General features: G+C 42.3%; 1 protein-coding gene across 5 annotated transcripts in view; it reads right to left on the reverse strand.

Annotated features, from left to right (window-relative positions):
• Positions 1 to 8073: 8073 nt before the first annotated feature.
• map7d1a (MAP7 domain containing 1a) overlaps positions 8074 to 23779 on the reverse strand; it is a 36277-nt gene continuing 20571 nt past the window's right edge. For 2 of the 5 annotated variants that reach the window (XM_019267202.2, XM_010731641.3), the window contains 14 exons: positions 23597 to 23708; positions 20852 to 20956; positions 19558 to 19680; positions 19287 to 19432; positions 18872 to 19002; positions 17346 to 17584; positions 16226 to 16490; positions 15469 to 15649; positions 14467 to 14571; positions 12836 to 12886; positions 12670 to 12730; positions 11549 to 11630; positions 10953 to 11191; positions 8074 to 9060 (listed from right to left, as the gene is read on the reverse strand). In XM_019267202.2, coding sequence (XP_019122747.1) covers positions 9050 to 9060; positions 10953 to 11191; positions 11549 to 11630; positions 12670 to 12730; positions 12836 to 12886; positions 14467 to 14571; positions 15469 to 15649; positions 16226 to 16490; positions 17346 to 17584; positions 18872 to 19002; positions 19287 to 19432; positions 19558 to 19680; positions 20852 to 20956; positions 23597 to 23708 — 1851 coding nt within the window. In that variant the 3' untranslated portion in view covers positions 8074 to 9049. The remainder of the gene's footprint in view (positions 9061 to 10952; positions 11192 to 11548; positions 11631 to 12669; positions 12731 to 12835; positions 12887 to 14466; positions 14572 to 15468; positions 15650 to 16225; positions 16491 to 17345; positions 17585 to 18871; positions 19003 to 19286; positions 19433 to 19557; positions 19681 to 20851; positions 20957 to 23596; positions 23709 to 23779) is intronic. The other 3 variants (XM_019267204.2, XM_019267203.2, XM_019267201.2) reach the window with 2 other exon arrangements.

The following is a 23779-nucleotide window of genomic DNA, read 5'->3' on the forward strand; positions in this document are numbered from 1 at the left end:
CTCTCAATCCACTACAATGTGCATCATCAACACAAAAAAATGTCGACAAGTACTTATGCACTCTGCATTGGTCCCTTCAGTTCTGCTTAACAAAGCAAAATTCAATGCTTAATGCAACTTGTATGCATATGTGGCAAAGTCTACAAGCACCAGTTCCCTGGCTCGCTGCAGCCTATCTTGGCTGCACCAATTGTTTTTGGATCTGAGTTACACAAGTTCATGAATTCAATCAAGTCCAAAGCAAATTAACCAGGACCAGCTTACTCCCCTGTGTGCCAGCCCTGCGGCTTTATTGATGCCAACCATCGGCAAATATTTCCTTGTTTGGCAATATCAGCAGAAGGGCAAACTCCTGCAGGATTCTTTAACTCCAAGATGTCTTGAAGTGATCACTTAATATACAACCTGGCACTACTTTACCATGCAAAATGGAACCTGATGGCTTTTATGTGGTGTAGCAGGCATGGTAGACTTCTTGCAGACTGTAGATCACTCACAAATTGAGGATCTGAACACAGGATGGAGGATGGAGGGGTGGGGCGCTGACAGAGGCAGCGAGAAAATGAATTACAGGTCAGAACCCCGCTGTGTGGGGTTACTAGGATGCTTCTAAAAATACAGGCCTCTGCTACCTTACATTCAAACACAAAGTTTTTCTTTCTTTCATGATGGTTGAAACTGATCTTGTGGCCCCAAGAACTAACTGTCCTGCAGACAGCTGATGTTTATTTTTAATTGGCGCTGGAGGAGAAGAGGTTTCACTAAGGACTGAAGAGTTATTTAGCAATGCTAACAGTGTGTCACAAGAAATGCCTCAGATTTGTACAGAGATTCATGGTTCCCAGATGATGAATCATGACTTGGAGGTTCACATTGGTGAGTCCAATGTCACAAATCAAAACTAGTATCATGAAATGACTCAACAACAATTGGATGGATTGCTGTGAAATTGTTACATTCATGCCCCCTTAAGGATAAACCTTTCCTGTAGCATCATCATCAGGTGAAAAACTGTAATTGTCTAATACTGCAAACGACATTCCCATCAGCCTCAGCTCTACTTTGTGTTTCAATGCTTCAATTAGCAAATGTTATCAAGCCGTCACGTTCAACTAACACCATGAGCGTGGTGAATATTATACCCGCTAAATGTCTGCATGTGAGCATAGTGACGTTTAACATTTAGGTCAAAGCACTGCTGTAATTAGTCTCACTAAGCTGTGAGCACGGCTGAGGATCTTCTTTTCATTTCTACACCAGTGGTCTAAGGGTCGAGTGCATGCAGCTGGGATAAATAACAATAATAAAAACATGGTAGAAAACATTACAGCCTATATGTTTCATGCATGTCATTGTGAACAGCCCCATGTGGTTATGGTAACTTTATATATTGTGTCCATCTGTCGTCTGTGTTTGCATTATGTTTGAAACAGCCAGGGTTTTAAAATTTCTGTTGTTTCTTTGTTTGAATGTGTTCTTAGTTTAGGCTTCAAACAGCGTATCTTATCTGGGTTTCCTCCTTTCTTCCTTTCTTAAACCTAAAGACACGCTGTGAGGGGATTTGCTGCACGAGGGCACGAAGGGCATGGGGAATGCATGTGTTTCAAATAAAATTTCAACTGCAGTCCTACTTGAAATTATTATGGGTTTACATCCAAGATCCTTTTCTCAATTTTTTAAAGTCAAAACTTGAAACGCACTTGAAAAAAAGGGACAGTCGCCTCTCAAAAACGATTAGTCATCTTAAGTTAGCTGCACGGAGATGAATATTTTTTTCAAAAAAGGCCCAGCCACATCATATTCAGTAACACTCAGACAGCTGACACTGCTGTGTAACACATGCATGTGTGAAGAAGAAATACAAAAAAACAAAAGAGCAAGAAACTGGGGAGAGAAAAAAAAGAGGGATTCACACAATGATGCTCAAAAAGGGGACTTTCCACATCACAGTGAGAACCAGCTGTGCCTGACATCCCCTCTGGGAAAACGGACAGAAAATCTCCAGTAAATCAGAACAATGATCGGTCTCTTCGCAGATCTGTGGAACAAAAAGACTGATGCCAAATATATGTTAATATCAACAATAGCAACGTAAATCATATAGATTATAATTTAGTGTTTGTTAGGAATGTGTGCATCATAACTGGATCAAGGTTGACAATTTAACATCCAATGTCTGCGGCTGAATTATGCACACAGGTACATATACTCATTTTTATAGTCTCCTATCATGCAGTACAGCTGGTTTCCTGTGTTTTACAGAGAACCTAGGTTGAAGAATGAAGAAAAATATCAATAACCGCCTCCATTCTTCTAAGGTTGTTAATCTTTCCAGTGTAGAGTTGATAAAGTTAATCTCAGAAGTAACACATTTCCACTAAAGAACAATCACAATTGAAGTTTGTTTGTTTCACGTTCTTGTTTCCATCCCAATGGTAATGGGATATATGGCAAAGATCCTAAGACTCGAGACTCATTTTGGACCTGGAAAAAAAATAATTCTTGAAATAGTTTTTCATTAAGTATGAGTACCCATCTATCTATATCTGTACGGAGAATAACACAACTGTGCAAGCGCACTTACACTTTTAATAAGCGTCCACAGAAGTCTTTACTATTTCTGTACTATGTCTGTGAGAGCAAACTACAAAAACAAACAAAAGCCACATTCACACAGTGTTAACAGACCATCACAGAGAAAGAAAAATGCACGGAAAGAATTTGGTTATATATGCTCATTAAATTGTGTTTCCTTTGTTTAAGAGCATTCAGGAGTAACATGCAGGTGTTTTCCCCCCTGTCAGCATCAGTGACTGCTCATCTGATGTTTTATGACAGTTTATGTAAATGTCTTTTTAATTTTCAGTCTCTTTTTTCACACTCCCGTCACTGCGTTTAAGTGGGATTGATCTTTGTCCCAGTGTGGTGTGAAAGAGAAACGTGTCACTGCGTTTTTGTTTTTTTCAAACTTTCCTTCCACCGCCCGAATGCTTTCACTCTGACAGCGTTGACAAGTCAGGGTCGCTGTCGCCAGGCCAGGCGGATGGTAGTTTCAGCCCCCCCAACCCTCACCCCTCCTCTTTCTTTCTCTACTCACTCTGCTCTCCAGGGTCCCCGAACGGCTGCTCTCATGTGTCATGCAAACACACTCGCTCGCTACACACAATCCCACACACTTTGAGGATGTGCACGTACACATAAAACCACATCCGAACAGAATCGGTGGGAATGCAAACACGGATTCACACACCTTCTCTCTCTTTGTGTGTGTGCGTGTGTGTGTGTGTGTGCGTGCGTGTCATCGCCTTATTAAACCCCTTGACAATAAATTAATACAATCTAAAATTGGCATGCCCGCCATGTTGTTCATTCCCACATGGGGAAAGAACAACATTTCGTGCTTGAACAAGATTAACTATATTGAGTTGCTAAGGCCTGCATCATTATTTTTCAAACAATATTTTATGTTCTTGTTATGAGGCTTATAACTTTCGAAGAGCATAAAAATCTGAGAAAACACAGTCTAATTCCAAAACTACTTTAAAACTGAGAAAATTCCCCAACATTAAATCAGGCGGACAGAAATTCCCGATGGAAAAAAAGGAGTCAGTGTGGCTTCATCTGATTACTCCTGTGGTTGTGATGTTCCACAGTGTCACAGCAACCAAGACACAACACATTAGTTGAGTGAAAATATACTATGTAGAGACACTACAGGTGGTGCCAGTCCGACAGTGAGAGCAATCATATAGAGGTTCCACTTTACTGAGTCAGTACTAACAAAAACTGACAGCGGAGAGGATCTCCTCTCTGCTTAACACAGCTTTGGCTACAGTTCCTCCTCGCGAGCTCCCGTTTCTCTTCCAAACGGAACAAAAAGAAAACCGAGCAATCCAAAGGCCCTTGCTGTAGCTGGCAGCGAGCGTGCAACAGGGATTAATTCTCAGTTATCCCATGAACTGAAAATAACCGTGCCTGCAAGCTGGCAAAATTGAAGCCGCTTGTCCTCTGTGTGCTGATTGGTGGTGATGCTGTAAAACTGTCAGCTCCGAGATGAAGAGACAACAGATCTTTGAAACTAAAACGGTGTCGCTGTCTAAATGTGAAACCTCTGGGGCGTCATTTGTTATACCGCTTTTTAGCCACAGTATTGCGGCATTGCTCTAGGGACAATGTCAGTTGATCAGTTGGTCCACCAGTTTGCTCCAGATTGAAATATTCCCATGACTGTCGGACGGATCGCCCTGACCTTTTGTACAAACATTCATGCGACCCAGAGGATCAAGCCGACTGATGATGGTCTCCTCTCCTTTTTTGTGTAGCGCTATCATGAGGTGTCACATTTTTGGTTCTCAATGACTACCTGAAGATATGGTATACAGAGGATAAAGTTTCGAGCACCACTAGCGGATCAAGGCTTTTGAATATTCAGTGAAATATGCAAGCACAGAAATGAGTGGTCAGCCCGATGACATACAGTATCCTGAAGACGTTGTGGTTATAATGGTGGGTTAGCGATTCTGTAGAAATTCAAATACCAAATGACATAGTGCAGACAACAACACAGGAAGTAATGTAACTAACATTAGCTGTGTTGCGGGTTAAGCAAACTGTTGCTTAGGTTGCTGCTGTGCGGACAGGACAAGAGGGTTCACCAAAATGAGCACACCAGCTCCAGGCGGCGATACTCAGATTTCCCCTTCTACTATAGCTAATATCCCAACAACAGCATATCTTGACAAACACCAGAGTGTTTGAGCCGAATGTCTGCGAGCAAGTAACATAATGTAACCTGACGCATGAATCTTGGCTGGAATGGCTGGAATAACAAGTTGGTGTTGTGCGGCTCAGTCTGAGACGCTTTTCAGTGCCCACGCAGAGCAGAAGTGGTTGTATCACCTTGAAGTGAAATGTCTCATCTGTTGGGTGGTTTACTATAAAATGTGGTTACACCTGAGAATTAATTGTTTGGTTAAAGACACTCCCATCAGCCTCTGGTGTACTTGTGCTGATGATCGAGTTTTATCATGTTGACACGCAAAACTAAGACGATGAATGTGGCAATCATTACTCCTGTCAAGCGCTGGTATGAAGGCATTATTATTGTGAGCTTGTTGGCATATTGACTCTGCCTCATAGCTCAGGTGTTTTGGCACCTGATCCGTAGACATCTGGACATTCTCATTTTCTTTTTTTCAAATTTCTATAAAAGATTAGCTTTCTTTGTTCGTTCTTTTCATAAGACGAGGTGAGAGTCTAAAAACAAGAGGAAGGCAGTTAGCAGAGAGCGGTGCATTACTCTTTATTTTATATGATCATAAAGTCCTGCCTTGATGCAGATCCAACGTGCGTTAGCAACACAGTTATTCCGGACTGCATGTTGCTATCTCCGTTAACAAAGGAATCTCAATAGCAATCAACCGCCAAGCAGATGCACCCCATAAAGTAAATGCCTACTTGTCCAATAAATCTGTTCCCACTTTCTCCAAGCATGCTTTCATTATCATTGCAGGCTCACAATAATGTGAATACAGAGCGTACCAATAAAAGGTCTGACTCCTTGAATACTTGATGCTTGGTGGAAGATCGTCTCTTCATCAAAGAGCATCCAGATCCGCCAGGTTGTGACAATGATCCCAACAGCTGCCTTTTTAGACTCAGCTGCTGCCAGACCCCAGTGACCACTCCCTGATAGGATATGAGGCCCTGGGTTCTCTGTGCAACCTCTGAGGGCACCTCCTGTGGTATCGAGGCCCCCGTAGGGGGTCCGATGTGGGAACGCTCTTAAATCTTGCCATCTCCTGTTGGAATAGCTGAGAGGTTGGCCTGCTCTGACAGCTCCAAGGAGGGGTGTCAAGAAACGGTCTTGCTTATGAGTGCTGGCCATTCTTTGGCCTTTCATTAATGTACTGTTATCCGAGAGCAGCTGTGTGAAGAGAGCCTGTTGCTGAGCAGATAAAGACAGTTCCAACCTGAGAGAGGGGAGGGGTGTGAGCATAAACGCCAAACAAAGGTTGGGCCATGGGGCTTTGATGATTGTGATGTATGAATAACTGGGGCAGTGGCGTTCTTATCTAGAGTGGTGTGACCTGGTGCTGACCCCCTATCTTGTTTAAAATGGAGGCTGAGCGGGCACGCTTGCCATTCTGAAACATTTACAAGATTCCTCACAGTCCACAAGCGGCAGAGATTTACGTCTGAAACAACAGTGAGCTTGTGTCCAAAAGTAATCTGGGTGCATATTCTACACAGAGCAGCTTTGACACAAAGGTCTGACAACACGCCCATAAAGTCCGCACACAAGACATGTGGTTAGGTTTTTTAAATTTTTTTTTTATGACCCATAACAAGAAGTTATTTATCCTCACCCGGTGAGGAGGAGAATAAAAATATAGTCATGGATAATGACACCTCCAGTGCACCCATCAGCACACTTGCAGGCTGAGGAGATAATACACCTATCAATCAAAGTGCCATGGCAATGCCATGGCAGCTAGCCAGGCTATTCCAGGACTATCAAACTCGTCGCCACTAAACTTAACAGAAACCACCTTTTTATTTATTTATTTATTTATTTACCATTAATGGCTTTTGGATCGTCCATGGAAACCACAAATTCTACTTTATTTTTTTTTTCAGTCCTCATTCTGTTTGAATTTATTCCGAGACTTGGCACTACTCAGCTTGTAACTGTGCACTGCCTTGCTGACACCTCCCTAAAAATAGTGCCCACTAATCCTCAAGTCCCCACTGAGAAGTACTACACATTACCAGGGATTGACTCGCAGATCGACTCTGTCCAAATGGACATAGAGATTATGAGTTCTAAGTAAATCTCTGCAGTTTTATAGACATTTATATTTGCACAGCAAAGTTGACACACTGTTATGTCAAACTTAAGAGTAGGCATGGATCCAAATATATTCTCTATATAATGTCGTCTGTTACCTCCGCACTGCAGTGCTGCACCCTCTGGTGGGGCTGATGAATACAGCTTTTAACAGCAGTAACATGTTGAAGTAGTGAGATCATGTTGTCGAAACTCACACTTAGGTGTCGGCAAGAGTTTACATCTTTCTCAAGGAAGCTTGGGAAGCCAACTGGCTGTTGCATATTCAAACTGTGAGCTATATGAGCTTAGGTTAGCCGGCATATAGCTGATCAAGGGATGATTTGTAGGAATAATAATAAATATCATGTTTCATCGTGTTCATAGATTTAAGATTACAGATCTCACTTTTTTTAAATCTTGGGCACATCCATGTTGAATCTCCTTCATGATGAATGTTAGTTTTCCCCTCTTCAGTTTCTGTTTTACTTTGAGAGCATCCCCCTCTAGAAGATAAATTAAAAGTTTGGATGCATTGCTCAGAGCTTTCCACTGCATGGTGATCAAATCTTATCCCACTGGGAGGTAAGAGGGCCATCTGTGCATCAACAGGTTCAAGTTAAACTGTTGGCCCTCCTTCTACTGGACTGCATTTCATAAGCTGCTATAAGTCATTTAAATCACGTATGTTCTACATGATGATCTGTTAGGGATGTCTTAGGGTTTCACAGAAGGGGACATAAATCGTGTTTGTAATGCACTTCAGCAGCCCAGAAGGATAGAAATGGTGTGCCAGGCCACCCACTGACCACCTGAATATAGTGAAAGGGGGGCAGTAGATGGAGTGGCATGCACCCCCTGTTGGGATTTTGTAAAGGGAGAGCCAAACTGCAATGGACAGCTGAGCTAACTCGCATGCCTTGTGTATAGACTGTAAGGCACTCTGGTGGCACCTCCGGTTTTCCTGTGCATGCACTGTCTTTCGCAACTTTCGCTGGGAATCGTTAGTACCCTCGGAAGGCAAATTGCTAGAGCCTCAGGAGTAAACAAGCTAAAATTGAGCACAAAACATTCCCAAACTGTAAAATTAATAACAAATGATTATCATCTTTAGTGCCTGTTTTGGATAAAGGAACCTGAGAAACTTTAACGTTGTATTTAGAACATCTGTACTGTTTCCCGTCTTCCCATAAATAATCCCCGAATTCATCAAATCCACAGTGATTTATGACAAAGAGACCACAGACTGGACAGCTCGTCTTTAATAAGACTTAAGATACTCCCACTGACCTTTAACGCACATCAAAATAATTATAGCATATACACGCACCAGCATTTCAAATACAGATGAGTCCATGGCATCTCAATGCAAATGAGAGAACGGAGTCATGCTTGCACATGTGAAATAAAAACAGCTTAAACTGTTAAATAGTAAAGATCCCTAGTTCATAGGGATCTGACCTTATAGGACTTCTAGTTTTGTAATTGTTGCAGTTGCACACTCATTATTACATCCAGTTCTGCATACAATCAATCATAGCCGAGACAGACAGTAAGTTCAGACACAAAAGAAGCTGTTGCATGTGAAATCTTTTTTTTTTCTTCAGATTTCTCAGTTTAACTTTACAAAAAACTGTTACAGGTAGCTTTATACAGACCAGGATGTATAATGCCTGGGTTTCACTTACAAGGTCTACTCAGAGCAAAGAAGCATAAAATGACTCCCTTTCATACAACTTTATTCCACAGACCCATCCCTCCTTTGTCCGTCACACAAAGTTAATTTACATTATTCACAAACTTGTACCCAGTCTTTTTATATTTCTCTTTCAGTTAAATAACTAAAGAACAAAGAAAACAAACACTTCAGCTTATTGTAATAATTACTCAGCTGCACAGCAATGTACAAAGGATGATGCCGCCGAGTATTAAGGTGCATGGAATCGGTGCCACAAAGATCTTTTTACGAATGTTAACACTGATGCACCCGTGTTGCAAGCAGCAACACCTTCCATCCTGTTTTCGTCTTTTGCTTGTGTCCTGATGCATGGCTGTCATTTCTTCTGTGGCCCACTTCATCTCCTGTGAGAAATGTGTTTGTTTTTAAAAAAACAACGGCCACAGACAAAGGTTGTTGATTGGCACAGGTCACGGGGCTCCCCATGCAAGTGTTGGCAGGGCTGGGAAAAGGTCGATGGCCTCAGGCAACACTGGAATTTGTTACAGGACTTCTGTGAAGAGAGGCAGAGGGTTAAGGGTCAGCAGCCATTGAGCATTAATCAACACATGCTAACAGACAAAATGGAGTTCAGTTTGTAGCCAAACCAGGGTCACCCTCTTTAATCTGAATACTGACACGGTCCGTAAACCTCTGACCTGGTGACAATACCAAATGCAAAAGATGTTAAACATGTTGTAGTGGGCACCAACCCATAAACCTCGACAGTGTTGGGTACATGTGGGTAGGCCTCAACTCAAATGGAAGACATTTTATAGTCATATACAGCCAACATGTGAAACAAGTGAAGTAATTGATGTACCACTGAATTATTTGACTGACAACACCACATGTGAGGCGAAGAAGAGCCAAGACCTCGACGCGTATGAACATTCAAATAAACCCTGGAAGTATGCCTCAAAATAAAATGACCTATAAAATTACATTGTAACATTCAATCGGTCTCGCATATCAATATTTCCCAATCGTAGCCTTCGTCGTAAATGTCCTGCCAAGACGAAGGCGTCTCAAGTTTTACGTAACGGAGTTTAAGGCAAGAGGCGTAGGAAGATGAGCGGAGTAAAAATATTCATTAAATTAGTTTTCAGAAAATCTGCCAGCGGGCTAGCAAAGGCCTGTTTTCTTTCCATAGTATTTATGACTGTTGGCTTGCCTTCTGGCTATCGGGTGAAGGTTAAGCTCCAGAAAGAAAGGGGAGAGTAGGGTGCTGCTGACGTTGCCACTGGGAGGGGGGTGATATGGTGCTTAATTGCTTTCGGAGTCCGGTTTCTAACCCCTGGCAGGGAAGCACTTGTGGATAGGGTCTCCTCATCGCCAGGGCCATTCTAAGAATTCCTCACAGGGTGCAGGCCCAAGTCAGCGGGGCCGCTGAGTAAAAGCTGTCATCAGTATAAAGATACCCCACTTTTCTTCACCCTTCCCTACACTATTTCTTCCATATCCCATCTCCACTCCTTTGTGAGTGTAAGTGGAGTCTCATAATTACACCATCCTCTCCGCAGGGGCTACTGATTCTCACTGGTAGCGATGACCTGCACGTTGGATCAAGTACAAGTTCAGTTTCGGCATCGCTTCGTGCCAAGGTCAACAGCCCCAACTATGGTACCTTGTGATGCAGTCTGTATTGGGTAATGTGAACTTGGCCAAGTTTAAAACCAGATCAGTGCAAATAACACAAGCTCGTTTCAAATGAACCATAGCTCCGACTGCTGCTACTTTTTATTAGGAACAGACAGGCAAAAACTGGAAAATTGGCTGTCCGAGCTTAACCAAATCCTTTAACTCAAAATGTGGCCGTTTGGCTAGCAATATTCAGGTTACGGTCTGTAATCACATGTTATCTTTAAGTTTTAATCCTTGATAGGAAAATGAACATTTGCTTTTCTGAATTTCTCCCTCTAGGGACAAAAAAAGCCTTAGCTTACATTTTCTCAGAGCTCTAATTGTAACCAAAGTTTGGCCTTTAGTAAACTGTACCAACCTTGATAAAGTCATGCCTTAAATTCCTTTGAGACTACTCACAGTTTAGTTAGAAGCTTCAGTTTAACCACAAATGCTGCAGCTAGACTTTTAACTTATTAAGAGACAAGAGCGTGTTACTATTATCTATTTCTGCACTGGTTGGCTGTGAGTTTTACAATCTATTTTGTGATTATATAAACAAAATGTACTTTATTTGTTTTAGTAAATGATCCTTATTGCTGAAAGTAAGGTAGGAAGATTGAGCTTGAAGCTTCTCTGGCTAAAAAAGGTGCAACATCTGCTGACCAGCACCCTGAAATCTGACTAATTAACACAGTGTAGCGGATATGGTTGAGCTGTACTGTACTGTCTAACATCATGCTTGCATTGTGGACTTGTGCACTGTAAAGTGTAACTCTGTACCTGCAACATGCTGAGGCTTCATGGGGCCGGCCTTTTTCATGAATGGATCCTCACTTTCAAACGTGATGATCTGCTCGGTGGCCATGTTGCTCTCAGACTTATCCCGTGCTCCGTTAGCCGTGTTGCCATGATTCGTAAGATGGATGATATCCCCGAAGTTGGCAGTGTCTCCTTTAGTGGACAGACCGTTTTCATGTCTCGCAGGCTGGATCCCATTGACCACTTGGACTGAGGGGCTGCTGCAGAGGGGGGGAGACACAAAGGCAGGATATGGTTATAGTTATGACGGGCCAGAGTGACTCATAACAAATGAGTCATTCCACTCCAGTTCAATTACAGGAGTCTTAAATTCTACCCCAAGAAATGTGTTCACATACAAAGAGTAAACATTTCAAAAGACCAAATCGCTCTCTCAGTATTGCGATTGTTTACTGTGGACCTGAATCGAGGAGCTTCTTGTGTTTCTCGTTGAGGTTTACAACAGCAGTCAACTCCCGGCTTATTTTGTCTGGCACACAAGTTTTATACTGTTCATGGAGGTCTTGATTTCATATAGGCACAAAGAAACCTTGAAATCTTTTTTTTTTTTTTTTTACCTTTCTTTGACATTTGTCTGTCCATTTTCTGTCATGTTATTTGGCAGGTTGACCTCTGGCTTCGGCTGATATTCAGCAGACGCTAGAAGGAAACAAAGTAAAAACAGCCATTTAACCAGTGTAACATGGGTTAACTATGCACTCCAACATGATGACACATATTCAACCCTTACATGATGAAGCAAGAAGGCAAGGCAAGAAAGGTGATGCCAAATTTTCCCTAGGCGTATTTCCTGTGTAGTCCAGATCCCCCTAACTCAGTTCTGCTGCGGAGATGGCTGTGGTTGAGACAGATCTCCACCACCCTGACTTAGAATAGAGGCATGCCTGCCAGGCCTCTGACCACATCAATAGCTGCGCTAATGTCTTCCTGCATTGGGAAACTGCTACAAACCGCATATCTCCCAGACCACGTTGATCTCCTTCTTACTCATACAGTACACTGTACGTGGCGTGGAAGCTTAGACAAGAAAGGGTGTGCAAGTTATGTTTCTTAATATAGATGTGTTAAGAAAAAGAAAATCCATAATTAGAAGTTGCAGAAAGAGCAGCATCACGTGTGTCAAAAGTAAATGTCTGATAACTGCTACAGGCTGTTGCCATGAGCCCACTCTTCCTCTCAAACTCCCAGAGTCCCATGGCTTGGACTACAAGCGTGTACACATGGGTCCTATTGTTGAGAGAAGAGACTCAGACTGCAGCTGTACAGGATATGAGGCAGAGATATGATCTAATAAAACTTTAAAACAAAATGAAGCTGACTAAAGCCGAGAACAAAAGTACGACAAATTCCTGTGATTTGGTTTGTGCTAACGTGCGGAAGATACAGAAGAAGCAGCAGCAGCATATCGGCTTAAAGGTGGGATAAGTAAAAGGAGTTCATCTACAAAAACATGGGTCAGACACGGTGCGTGGAGTTGATGATGATGAAGCAGTGAGAAATCTTCTAAGTGGATTCTGGAAACCAGCTGGTCACAAAGTATCACAGATAACACATGTAAGGGGGCATCAGTTAAGACAATTACACTAAATTGATTCCTACAGATTAAAGGCTGATTTTCCTCCCTCACTTGAGGATGTTTTGTAAAAGGCAGCCTTGTTCAGACAGATGTTTTGCTTACCTTTGCTGCTTTCTGCCTCTTTGTCATTGACTTGTGCCAGAGGGGAGGACTTTGTCTCTTTCTGTGAAGATGGGAGTTGTTATTTTCAATCACAAAGTAAAGGCTTGGCTTGTTGTTTTTGGTAAAAGCTGAATAATACTGAGAAAAAAGAAAAAAAAAAACGTACCTTGTCGCCTCCATCTGTCTTGCGTGTCCGTTTCATGATCTCGTCCAGACGCTGAGGAAAGAAAGGAAGGAATGAAATACCACATTTGTTTTCTATGCCAATACAGTGAAGGATTAGAGCAGATGTGTTTATAAAGTGAAGAAATAAAACGTATCGCTTTTCATAACACCAATCAACTGTGGATGTTTTTAATAAGTAAAAATCTCATTATTTAACTGGGTTAGGTTTAGACGGCTAGACTGAGCCCACACACCGTGTCAGACTGTTTTACTAGAAACTGAGGTTTCACATTTTTGCCGTCCATTGCTTCTCTTCGGTGAAAAATGATTTCCTGTCTCTTGTATCTGAGGTCATTATGCTTGAAGTGAATGCACCGAGTCAAATTGAGGCCCTGGTGTCTCAGGTGGATGGGGCTGTGTCAATAATGATGAAGCAGCACTTGTGTATTCAGCTGGAACACCAGCGTAGGATGGTCAAACAGTGAACAGTAGGATAGAGGAAAGAATATAAGTCGGCGCTGCACTAGAATGCAAACCGTTCTCTGGAGCTAATTTTGCATGCACAGAAGGCAACATGCGACCTTCATCTGAGGACACAGTTAGCCTGAGGCAACGGGGCCGTAACTGCAGCTGCCAGTCATAAAAGAGAAGCATTTTAAGATCCAAGATTATTCATGAACTCACATACTCATGGCATCTAGTTTCGCTGCAAGACTTCTGGACTGAAGATTCTTGCTTGTCTAATAAATTGCTGCGTCGCCCATTTGGGATACTTTTTAACCACCTGTGCCTGCTGACAACAAACTCCTCTTTGTTGAGGAGATAACGAGAGTCGGCCAATCAGTTTTCGGGAGAGGTCAAGTCAGTAACTGTGTGGTACAGTGTGACTAAGCTGCGAGTCTTTGGGGCAGAGGACGTGCTGTTTTTTGTGGGGCTAATTCCAGCAAGGAGCCAGGCTGAGCCAGGCCTGGCGCGTCTAGATAAGAGCCTTTTCACGCGTGGAGAGAAGATGAGGAGAGGGAAAGAAAGGCTTAGCTAGCACACAGAAGCGTGAGGGTACTGTAGATGTGGGTGGTATATTTGAGTAGATGGTCATGGTCACAGGATACACACACGTATCAGCACACGTGTGCAAAGATCTGCACAAATCCGCACACAGATGCCTGGTGCAGCGAGGACTCCATTATTAGTGTTTATATATAGCTTTGTGCACGCAGCCTAAGCTCTATTAAATCATGGCATGCAGACAGGCAATCCAGGATAAGCCAAAAACATCATTCATCTTGGTTTCAGGGACTCAACTTTCAAGCCTGCTTTTCCCATGTCAGTGAACATACCACAGAATATAATATCTCCAGTGAAGGATGAGAGCTTTTTGTGAAGTGATTTAACTACAGCATTAAGTCTGCGTTGCTCTGAGATGTACGCAATGAGAGCAAGGTTGCGTTTTTAAGTCAGTTTTCTTCACAAAACATCTACGTGAAGGTTCCCAACTTTCTTCTTTGTCTTTTAAGAAAATGTTTAGTATGAAATTTCTACCTTTAGAATTTAAAAAAATGTAAATTTCCTTTGTCAAAAGGGTGACAATCTGGCTGAAAGAACAATGATGGGAGGACAGACGTGTTGCCCTACCCTTTTCCTCTCCAGCCTTTCCTGCTCCTCCTTCTGGAAGTGTTTCTCCCTCTCCAGACGCTGCTTCTCCGCCTCCTCCCGGGCTTTAGCCTCAGCCTCTTCTTTCTGAAACACACACACAGGCGAGAATCCAACCACAAAATTTTAATGCCGGCAGAAGAGGAGGGGAAAAAAAAAAGAAACTCAGCCAAAATAACATGCCTTTTACGTAACAAGGGTGTGGTTGCTCGCTGCAATTATTGTTTACAGCCACAAAAGGGATATTTTCCTGTACCTTTTGAGCCAAAAAGATCTATTTTCAACATTTACTGCCTCATGAGGACCATTCAAAGTGAAATACAATACTTAAAGCCTTTGCATAATTGCATTGGATCGTGTGCAACCACAGATGTCATTCCTGTGAAAGACCACAAGGGGGTGGCAAAGTGTAAGTGCTGGGACGTGGACCTTTCACAGAGATGAGAAGCTGATCATGTTACACATGTACAAATAAATACTGTAATCAACGGCCACATTTCCTGTTTCTACTAATCAAACATCATTCTCCTCTGCGTCTCCCTGGCAACATTCACAGATACAGGAAGGGTCAATATTGCTCCTGATGGCTGTTTGACTAATTGGAAGGTAAAAAAGGGCCCGGTCCAAGAGTTCGGATTAATATTTGCCTTTTAAGGACAACAGCATCCCGCTGACTGAAATACTGGACTGTTCTTTTGGATGTAATCAAACAAGGTCAGCGTGAGGTGAGCCGCTGTGCTGAAACAGTAAACATGTTACAGAAGAAACCACAGACAGACTATTTGCAGAGGACAGGAGAGTGTTTGAGAGATTTGTGGTGTGATAGGCAAAGTGCCTGAAAATGAGTGAGGATGCAGCGAGTTTGCATTTGTGTGCGTCCTGACCTTTTATTTCTGGTTAACCGCACCACTTTAACACCCAACCTCACTATAGCTTCTATTTTAGGTGTTTTCTCTGCGTGCTGGGCGTTGAAAGCGAGCGTACCTGTTTTTGCAGGCGTAGGTTCTCCTCCTCCTCGGCTTTGGCTCTCTCCTCAGCCTCCTTCTCTTCCTGCAGCCGCTGGGCTTCGTCCCTCCTCCGCTGCTCCTCGGCCATGGCGCGGGCCTCCTCCTCCCTGAGTCGCCTCTCTTCCGCCTCCCTCGCTATTCGCTCCTCTCTCAGGATCCTACAGAGTCAGGCCATAAAAGTTGAAGTGTTTTCCAACAAAAATCACGTGCCAAACATTTTGAGTGCGGTAAACAATTTGAAATGTAAATTACTCTTTTGACAGGACATTTCCTCTTTAGTTTACACCGTCTCTGCTGACTTTACATTAAAGCACAAGCATCAAACCAAAGTATTTAAAGAAATGGAAACAATATGATGCGTGACTGCCAACAAGAGATCGCAAACAACTTGCTGTGGTTAGAACTGGCTAACACACAGCATGACCACTGTTGAGTGAGGTCCATTCGGATATGCGTGTGCTGTAATAACGCAAGGAGCCTTCCTGTTTAGTTTTACGGCTGTCTTTTAGTTCATTACATGGGATTTTGTGTTTCAGCATAAAAATCAGCTAAAGCAGCATTAGTTAAAATGTCATTGGTGACATTGCAAGCCTTTTAATAATGGTTCCTCTAGCCCCCTCTATGACCCTCTCTATATTTCTTGACATGTCTGACAGGGAAAATAAAGTAATTGGTAGTTAAAAGACCAAACCCCTAAGTGGGAACACGGCTTGGGAATTGGTAAACCCACTGACCTCTCCTTCTCCTCCTGTTCGCGGCGCTCCTGCTCGTCCCTCTCCCTCTGCTCTCTGGCCTGTCTGCGTTTCTCTGTCAGGATGCGAGCCGCCTCCTCTGGGTTGTTTGTGCCCGCCATGGGCTTGCCTGATGGAGAGGGCGCAGGAGACGCTGAGTGTACGGGCTCGGGTGAGGGGGAGGCTGCAGTGGTTCTGACTGGGGTGCTTGACGCGTGGGGTGAGGCAGCGGGTGAGGATACCGCGATGGTAGGAACCACAGGGGACCCTAAAACAGGAGAAGTATCAGAGAGGAGACAATGCAGATTATGCCTTGTGTAATAACAAAAACAAATGCAATTATTTATGTTTCCTTACAAGTAATGACTTTATAAGTGGTGCCCATCAATCATTATTAATAACATGTTCAACTGCAGATTTTTATCTTCCCATGCACTGTGAAACATTCAGTCCCCGGCAACTGGAAATCGTAAACAGCCGCAGCATCAGCCTAAGAACTTGGTAATTACATAATTAAGGCTGATTAGTGCAGCCTCGTAGTGCTGTATGTGAGAGAACACAGCCCATGGAGCTGTGTGTGGCTCACTAAATACATTCCCTTTGTTTTCATGGCTAATTAAGCCTGATGGTTTTCGATGGCTTTTGCCTTTTGCTTCTTGAAAGAAACAGACTTTCCGGAGGTTCGTTCACTGTTTCCATTAGATCCATTTTTTAGCCAAAAAGAGACCAAGCCAGACGGTGAAGACGTCTTTGGGAATATCAAGAAGAAAAAAAAAAGTACAGTATGACTCAGCTGTGGACAGAAGCTGCCCAAAATCCAGATGTTTTATGCACAAAGGACAGTTGATCACTGCAACCAAATGCAGATTATTGTGCAATATCCTGTTCTACAAAGAACAATATAAAAATCTAATAATCTTTATCAAATGTCTACGTCCTAGCGTGTTCCACAGCACATACTGCATTTACAAAAAAAACAGCTCTGTTTCTGAAGTATTCCCAAGAAAAGGAGCAGGTTTAGTGCCTGAGTATAAGGTGTTTTCTGTGAGGGGAAACATTGTAGGAACAAGAAGTCTAGACTGATACTCTGAGCTTTTCAGTCCAAACTGGCTTTTGTTCTCACCCTTTCTCTCCTCTGGGGTGGCGGGCCTGCGTGGCTCCTTCACTCTTTCGAGTGGAGCGGGAGACGAGGTGCGGTGGTCTATCCTGGCAGGGGTCCTTGGTCTTTTGGGGCGACCTTTAGGAGTCGACGGGCTTCCACGTGCAGATGGAGGCTTGGGGGAGGCAGCGGGGCTGGGGGAGGCAGTCCTGCCCTTAGGCGTGGCTGGGGATGATGGTCGTTGTCTTGATAAAGGACTGGGACTGCAAGAAGGGGAAAATACTGGGTTAACATACATGGATGGTGTCCTGAAGAAACCTGACTTCAGCTAACAGGTTCACAGCAGCCAAAGCACTCAAACATTACATCACACATGAAGTGCATTATTGGTCAGCAGCCCAGCTATACACAGGCAACGCAGCATCCATTAAGTTTTTCCTCTAGGCCTCTGGCACTGGCTGCTCTGCCAAGCACTTTGTGGCCTTTATGTCGAGTCAAAAGAACTTTTTTTTCTCTCCTTCCATCCATAATGTCAATGTCATTTATGTCAGTGGCCCTGGGATAAGGGAGAAAGTGGCCACTCATCCTAGGATCTTTCATCCCAGTGCCTAGGCTCAGACAGAGCATGAAATATGCCGTCATTACCATGCAGACGTAAACACGGTCGCTCTGTTTAAGCCAGCAGTTGACTAGAAACAAGCTGTTGGTCAAGGGGATGTAAGGTTAACCTTGTTTACAATATGTTTTAGTAAGCGTGTCTGAATGTTACAGTAGCATAATATAGTATGTCTGATTATTGTTATGGTTCTTAGGGTTTGTAGACTGATGTAATATTTTGCTGAATTTGGGATGGTAGTTTTAGATTCTATATCTTTTTGATGATGATACGCTTTTCAGTTGGAGCTTTCACAATGTTTCACACTTGACTCCCACTGTCTTCAACTATCAATTTTAATGATTGTTTGACTGGAGAAATGAAAAGATTTTCCTGTATCCAAGCTGGAACCTTAAAATATCTTATTTTGTATAACCAACAGTCCATATCTCAAAGATATTCGATTAACTGAACAGAGAAGAACAGCAAGTCCTCGTGTGGGAAGCTGAACAAGAGAAAATACTGACTTTCTATTTGAAAAATGTAAATAACAGAATAATCAACTAATTCTTTCAGTTCTATTTCGTTACATCTACTGTTTGTAGGATTGATTGATAAACTGACTGTATAAAACCCTCTGTGCATTATTTTTTGACACATTGTCCATTGTAACCGCTTAAATGAAAAAACACATTGTTATATTAACTGGTTATGACAATAGTTTGAAGTTAAAGCCCTAAAAATATAAATTCTTAAATAGAATTGATCGAATAATTGGACATTTAGAGCGACATCAAATCAAATGAGCAGACGGTGACTGCTGTCTGTGTCAGGGGGAAAATGACTTAGTCTGGTAATTAAAATCAGTAAAGACAGTGGTGTTAAATATGACATAGATAAGAAAAAAGGTAATCGGTTTTCCAAATTGAAATGAAAAGTAGAAATAAAGCTTTACCTTGGATCAGGTCTGTGCCTCATGCTGGGTAGAGACTGTCTCTTCTTCAGCACCTTCTCTTTAGTGAGGGCACTTTTCTCCTTCTCGTTCTCCCGTTCCTTGTCTTTCTTTTCTTTCTTGTTTTTATCCATCTGCATGATGAAAGGATGGAAAAAAAAGCTAAGCAAATTTCAATATTTAAAAATAACATTCAAAAATAAGACAAGATATGCGATACATGGTATACAAGAAAACAGGGGGGCTGATCAGGGACCATGTTTTGCTCTCCTGGCAATCCAACAATATCACCATTAACTTTTCGGTCAGGTTCAGGTGAACCCACTCGCAGAAATACAAATCAGTTGTTATGATTTGACTGGCCCAGTTGTAATCAGAGAAGACAACGGCAGAACGAAAGCTCATTAGGAAGACTCACGGGTGTGGAGCTCCGTCTGTGTTGGCGCTGCGTGATGTCTGGTGTGCTGGATGTCACTCTCCAGCGGTCGGAGCAGCGGTGGTGAGGCTGATGGGCGCACACGGTGAGGGGACTGGCTGAGGCCGAACGGGGGCAGAGAGGAGAGTCTGAGGAGGAAAGAGATGTACACTTAAAGCTCATCAACATTAACGCTGCAGCGTAATTTAATGGATTTACCAAATGACAGAAACTAATAATTAATTAGTTAATCCATTTTTTTCTTCTGACTTACGACCATCTTTGCCATTGGTGAGGACACTGGCAGCGCTGCGGCTCCTAGCGAGGAAAGACAGCGTTGGTGTCATCAGCCGGTCGACTATACTGCTCTCCCATGGACTCAGTGCAAGGTTACGGGCTGCAGGTAGAAGGAAACACATTGATAAATGTGTTTCTATTAACTTTAAAGGTACGTCTTAAATGGATGTCCTCAGTTGAGCCAGAAGCCATATTAAAATTTAAATCTAAAAATGTGTCACCAAAAGGGAAATGAAAAGAAAATTATTCAGGTTATGATCACATGTAGCAATATATCTACAAGCTATAAAGACCCAATCAAGTACACAAAACTCCAATAACACACCCAAAGAGATTAAAAGGGAAAGAAAATGAGCTCAGTAAATGTGTCCACTAGAACCTTGTGGCACCACCCAAGAGAGAGAGAGTTATTTGAAATGCTTGTCTAGACAGTGACTCAGTTATTTATAACCACAGCCTTAAGCATACAAGCAGAGAAGAATAATAGTGGAGAATCATCAGTATTTATTTGCAGGATATACCTTTTTTTTTTTTTTGGCTTTAAGGTGTAGGGGATGTTACAGTGACTGTTCACAGACAGGGTGTGCAATTGTGTTGTGGTAGTTACCTATATATTTATTTTCCAGCAGCACAGATGAGCAGTGCCTGCTCCAGGGAAGATTTCAGAATATATTATCTCCTGAAAAATGCTGACTCACCGGCTACTTTTTTAAAAAAAACTCTAAAGTTTCTCCTTCTCTGCAGAAGTACACCGTGACCTGGTTAGACCTTAAGAGCTGTACTCATCCAAAGCACGAAGAAAGATTGATTCCAAGAAGTTTTTCTCATTTATAAACCAAACCCACCAGTCAACAGAGCATTCAATCAAAAAAAAAACCATCTTGTATCCAGTATGTTATGATGGAAACAGGACCCATTGGACTGTGCAAACACATGAAATGGACACCACATGAAGAACCAACCAAAGGATAGTAAAAAGACAACAAAAGATGAACAATATACATAACCGACATTAAAATACGAGCATGCAGAGCATGTCAAACAAAACCCTGACCCAAATTCTGGAGACAAAATTAAAAAAAAAGAACTCATAGTGGAAAGATGGAAATGGGTCAGCTGTCAACCATCAGGCACAAGAGAGGGATAAAATCAGAAAGGGGAAGAACTGAAAAAAATACAGGACAATGATGGACGGGTTCTGAGGTGTTGGCGGTGGCGGAGTGATGGACACAGTTAAACGGGAGGGGAGGGCATTCCAGATGTTGCCTTACTTCTGCTGGGGGAGTTCCAGAGCGTGGCGGAGGACTTGGACAGTCGCTTGTTTATAACAACGTCCACGTGTTTGGGCAGGTTGACCGTAGACACAGAGCATCTGCCTAAGAAGCCAAGAGAGCGCCACACAGATGTTCACACAGGTCACATGATTTAGAGGAAGAAAGGGAACGTCTGTGGCGTCATGTGTTACACTCGAATGATGCTTCTACAAACATGCACCAAAACACTGCAAAGTTACGGACTGTTAACGTGAGCAACCCCCATTAAAGCAAATTCCTGCGTGCTGACCTTGTACAATAACATCCACTGCACGCACACAGTACACCATGTGTTCACTTCAGCTAGCCTTTAGGTGTGCAGGCAGGAATATATGACAAAATATTTATAAATTTTTTTAGATATTTAATGTTTTTAAATGTCTAAAAAGGCCACAGTTTTTAAAAGGGCCAGTTCACCCAATTCAAGGCCGTCACAATACCAGAATTTTAATCTTCGATAGTATTAAAAAACAATTCTTGATACCTTTCAATACAAAGCAAAAAGAAAGAAAAACATACTAAGCACACAGCATATAACATCTCTTTTCTTTAAGATATATAGTACAATAAAATATATTCCTTTTAATGATGAACAAAGACAATAAAATGCAGATATCCGTCTCTGAGATTTTTGACACAACCTAAATATATTTGAGGTGAACAGAATATAGTTTTTGGTTACTATAGCTGACCTTTTTAAATTGTTCATCAGCAACATCTCTGTCCCCATTTCTCTGGATAACACAATGCATGCAGTTTGTAGCATTGCTTTGTTGGGGAAGTAGGTCTGCTTGCAGTGAGGTTTGTGGATTATCCAGTGTAATGGGGACAACTATTGTTGCTAATGAATATTTTAAATGTCAAGCTATTAACTCCATTGAGGAGAGTGAGCTTTTGGGGGGAGGAAAAGAAAGAAAAGAACAAAAAGTTTCTTGTCTAACTTCAACATGAAAGTCGAATAAATGTTTAGACCTACTTGGCAACAAATTTGAAAAAGAATGTCAACCAGCCTGAGGAAGAACCTCTAACCTTTTAAACCCAATGAAAGCAATGAACAAGAAAAGACACCTCAAAAAAAAAACATAGCAACCAAACAAGTGATGAAAAGAGGCTGCTAGGAAATATATACTCACGATGACGTGAAGTGGGGCTTAGAAAAGGGCAAAACCTTGAGACCTTCCATGTGCAATACTTGCATCTATCCCAAGTTTATATCCCTTTAATACACTGCAATCAAATGAACACTGTTTTCCCAAATGTCGTCAGACATGATTCAGAGAACATTACGGTAATGGAGGTACAGTATTAAAGCAGACCTTGTCTATTTAAGAAGTGGATGAGGCAGTATGCTCTTTTGACAGAAGCCAAGGTGGGTGCACTGAAGCATTTCCTAAATAACATCCTGAACTCTCAGCCATTCCCCTGCAGCCTCTTTACGCTTGTTTACTTCCATCATCTGACAGACGGCAGACTGGATGAGGGAGGAAGGAAGAGAGGGATTGATTAAGAGTGTCAATAATTCTCCTGGCATATGGCAGAGACGATTACACGACATAAGACAGAACTTGGGAATCTTCAGATTTAGAGCTTCGGGTTAGGAGGGTGGCACAGGAGGACAGGAGCTGTCTTGTTTAGACATCATTTCTACAGTATTGCCTCGCCTCTGCAGTCACTGCAGACTCTGATCTCATTGGCTGTTGGACTGTCAGGACATTTATTACATCAAATTAAGCATTATAAGACATCCTACTACTGCTAGTCGATAAAACCCTGCTTACTGCAATAAAGCAGCTGAATACATTTTCACTTTGCGCAATCGATACAGTCTGGTCATGATCGTGGGCTAATGACCCTGAAGTAATGTTTAAAGAGGGAGAACAGGACAGAGCTGCAGTAACACGTCAGGCGAAGTGATGCAATAAGGTGAAGGAGTGTGACTGATGCAGCAAAAAGGCATTCAAAATGTGACAAAACAAAAACCTCCGGTACTGTGCAAAGCTGTTAGGACAACAATCCTGACTGTACACCTGCACACGCCTTACGCCAACCCCAACTGTGCGCTGAAAACACTTTGCACACCCACTTGACATTGCTGTTGGGGTTAATATATGATTAACTGTTTAAAGGCATTTATTGAGCAAAACAGCAGAACATACCCTGCTGTCAGTCTCTCAGATGTGTTTTTCTCTGTTTTATATAATTTTGGTTAAATATTTGGGGGTTCTGGTCTGTTGGTTGGACAAAAAATGTGAAGACATCAGCTTTTTTAAACTATTTTCTAACCCACTATTTTGCAGACAGATGATATATTGATTCATTGAAAAAGAGAGATTAAAAATTCATCCGTTACGACGCAGCTCATCGACAAGCTTAATGTCCCTTCAAAAAAAAAAAAAGAAACCTCTGCAGATTCAGATCAGACAATAATGATCTTCTGTGAAAACAGTCAGACAGGAGGCCGATGATAAAAATCATTTCCACTAATGGCCTTAAGAGGTTAATGGAACTGAAACTCAAGACCCAATAATGACGACTAAAAACCTCAAAGACAATCTACTGCCAGTAAAAGTGGTCAGGTGCAGCACCAATGCTACATTCCAGCTGGGTAACTGGGTATAATTATAATTCTTTAGTGATTACGAGTAAAATACTTTGGGTACTATTTTAGGAGGATGCGTATCCAGATTGGATCGTCGTACTCACTTTCTTTCTGGCTGGAGTTCTGGCTTAAAGCGCCGGCCCAGGACCATCTTTGCTGACGGATTTCTGCCCACGTCTTCTTGGTTGACCTGTGGATGGCTGCCTCATAGCGTTCCTAGAAAAGGATATAGGATAGGACAGATATCGGTTATTTAAATATCTAATGCACCAAAGGCAATATGCAGA

Source organism: Larimichthys crocea, chromosome XIII, assembly GCF_000972845.2.
Source record: "Larimichthys crocea isolate SSNF chromosome XIII, L_crocea_2.0, whole genome shotgun sequence".
In the NCBI taxonomy this organism is placed as follows: domain Eukaryota; kingdom Metazoa; phylum Chordata; class Actinopteri; family Sciaenidae; genus Larimichthys; species Larimichthys crocea.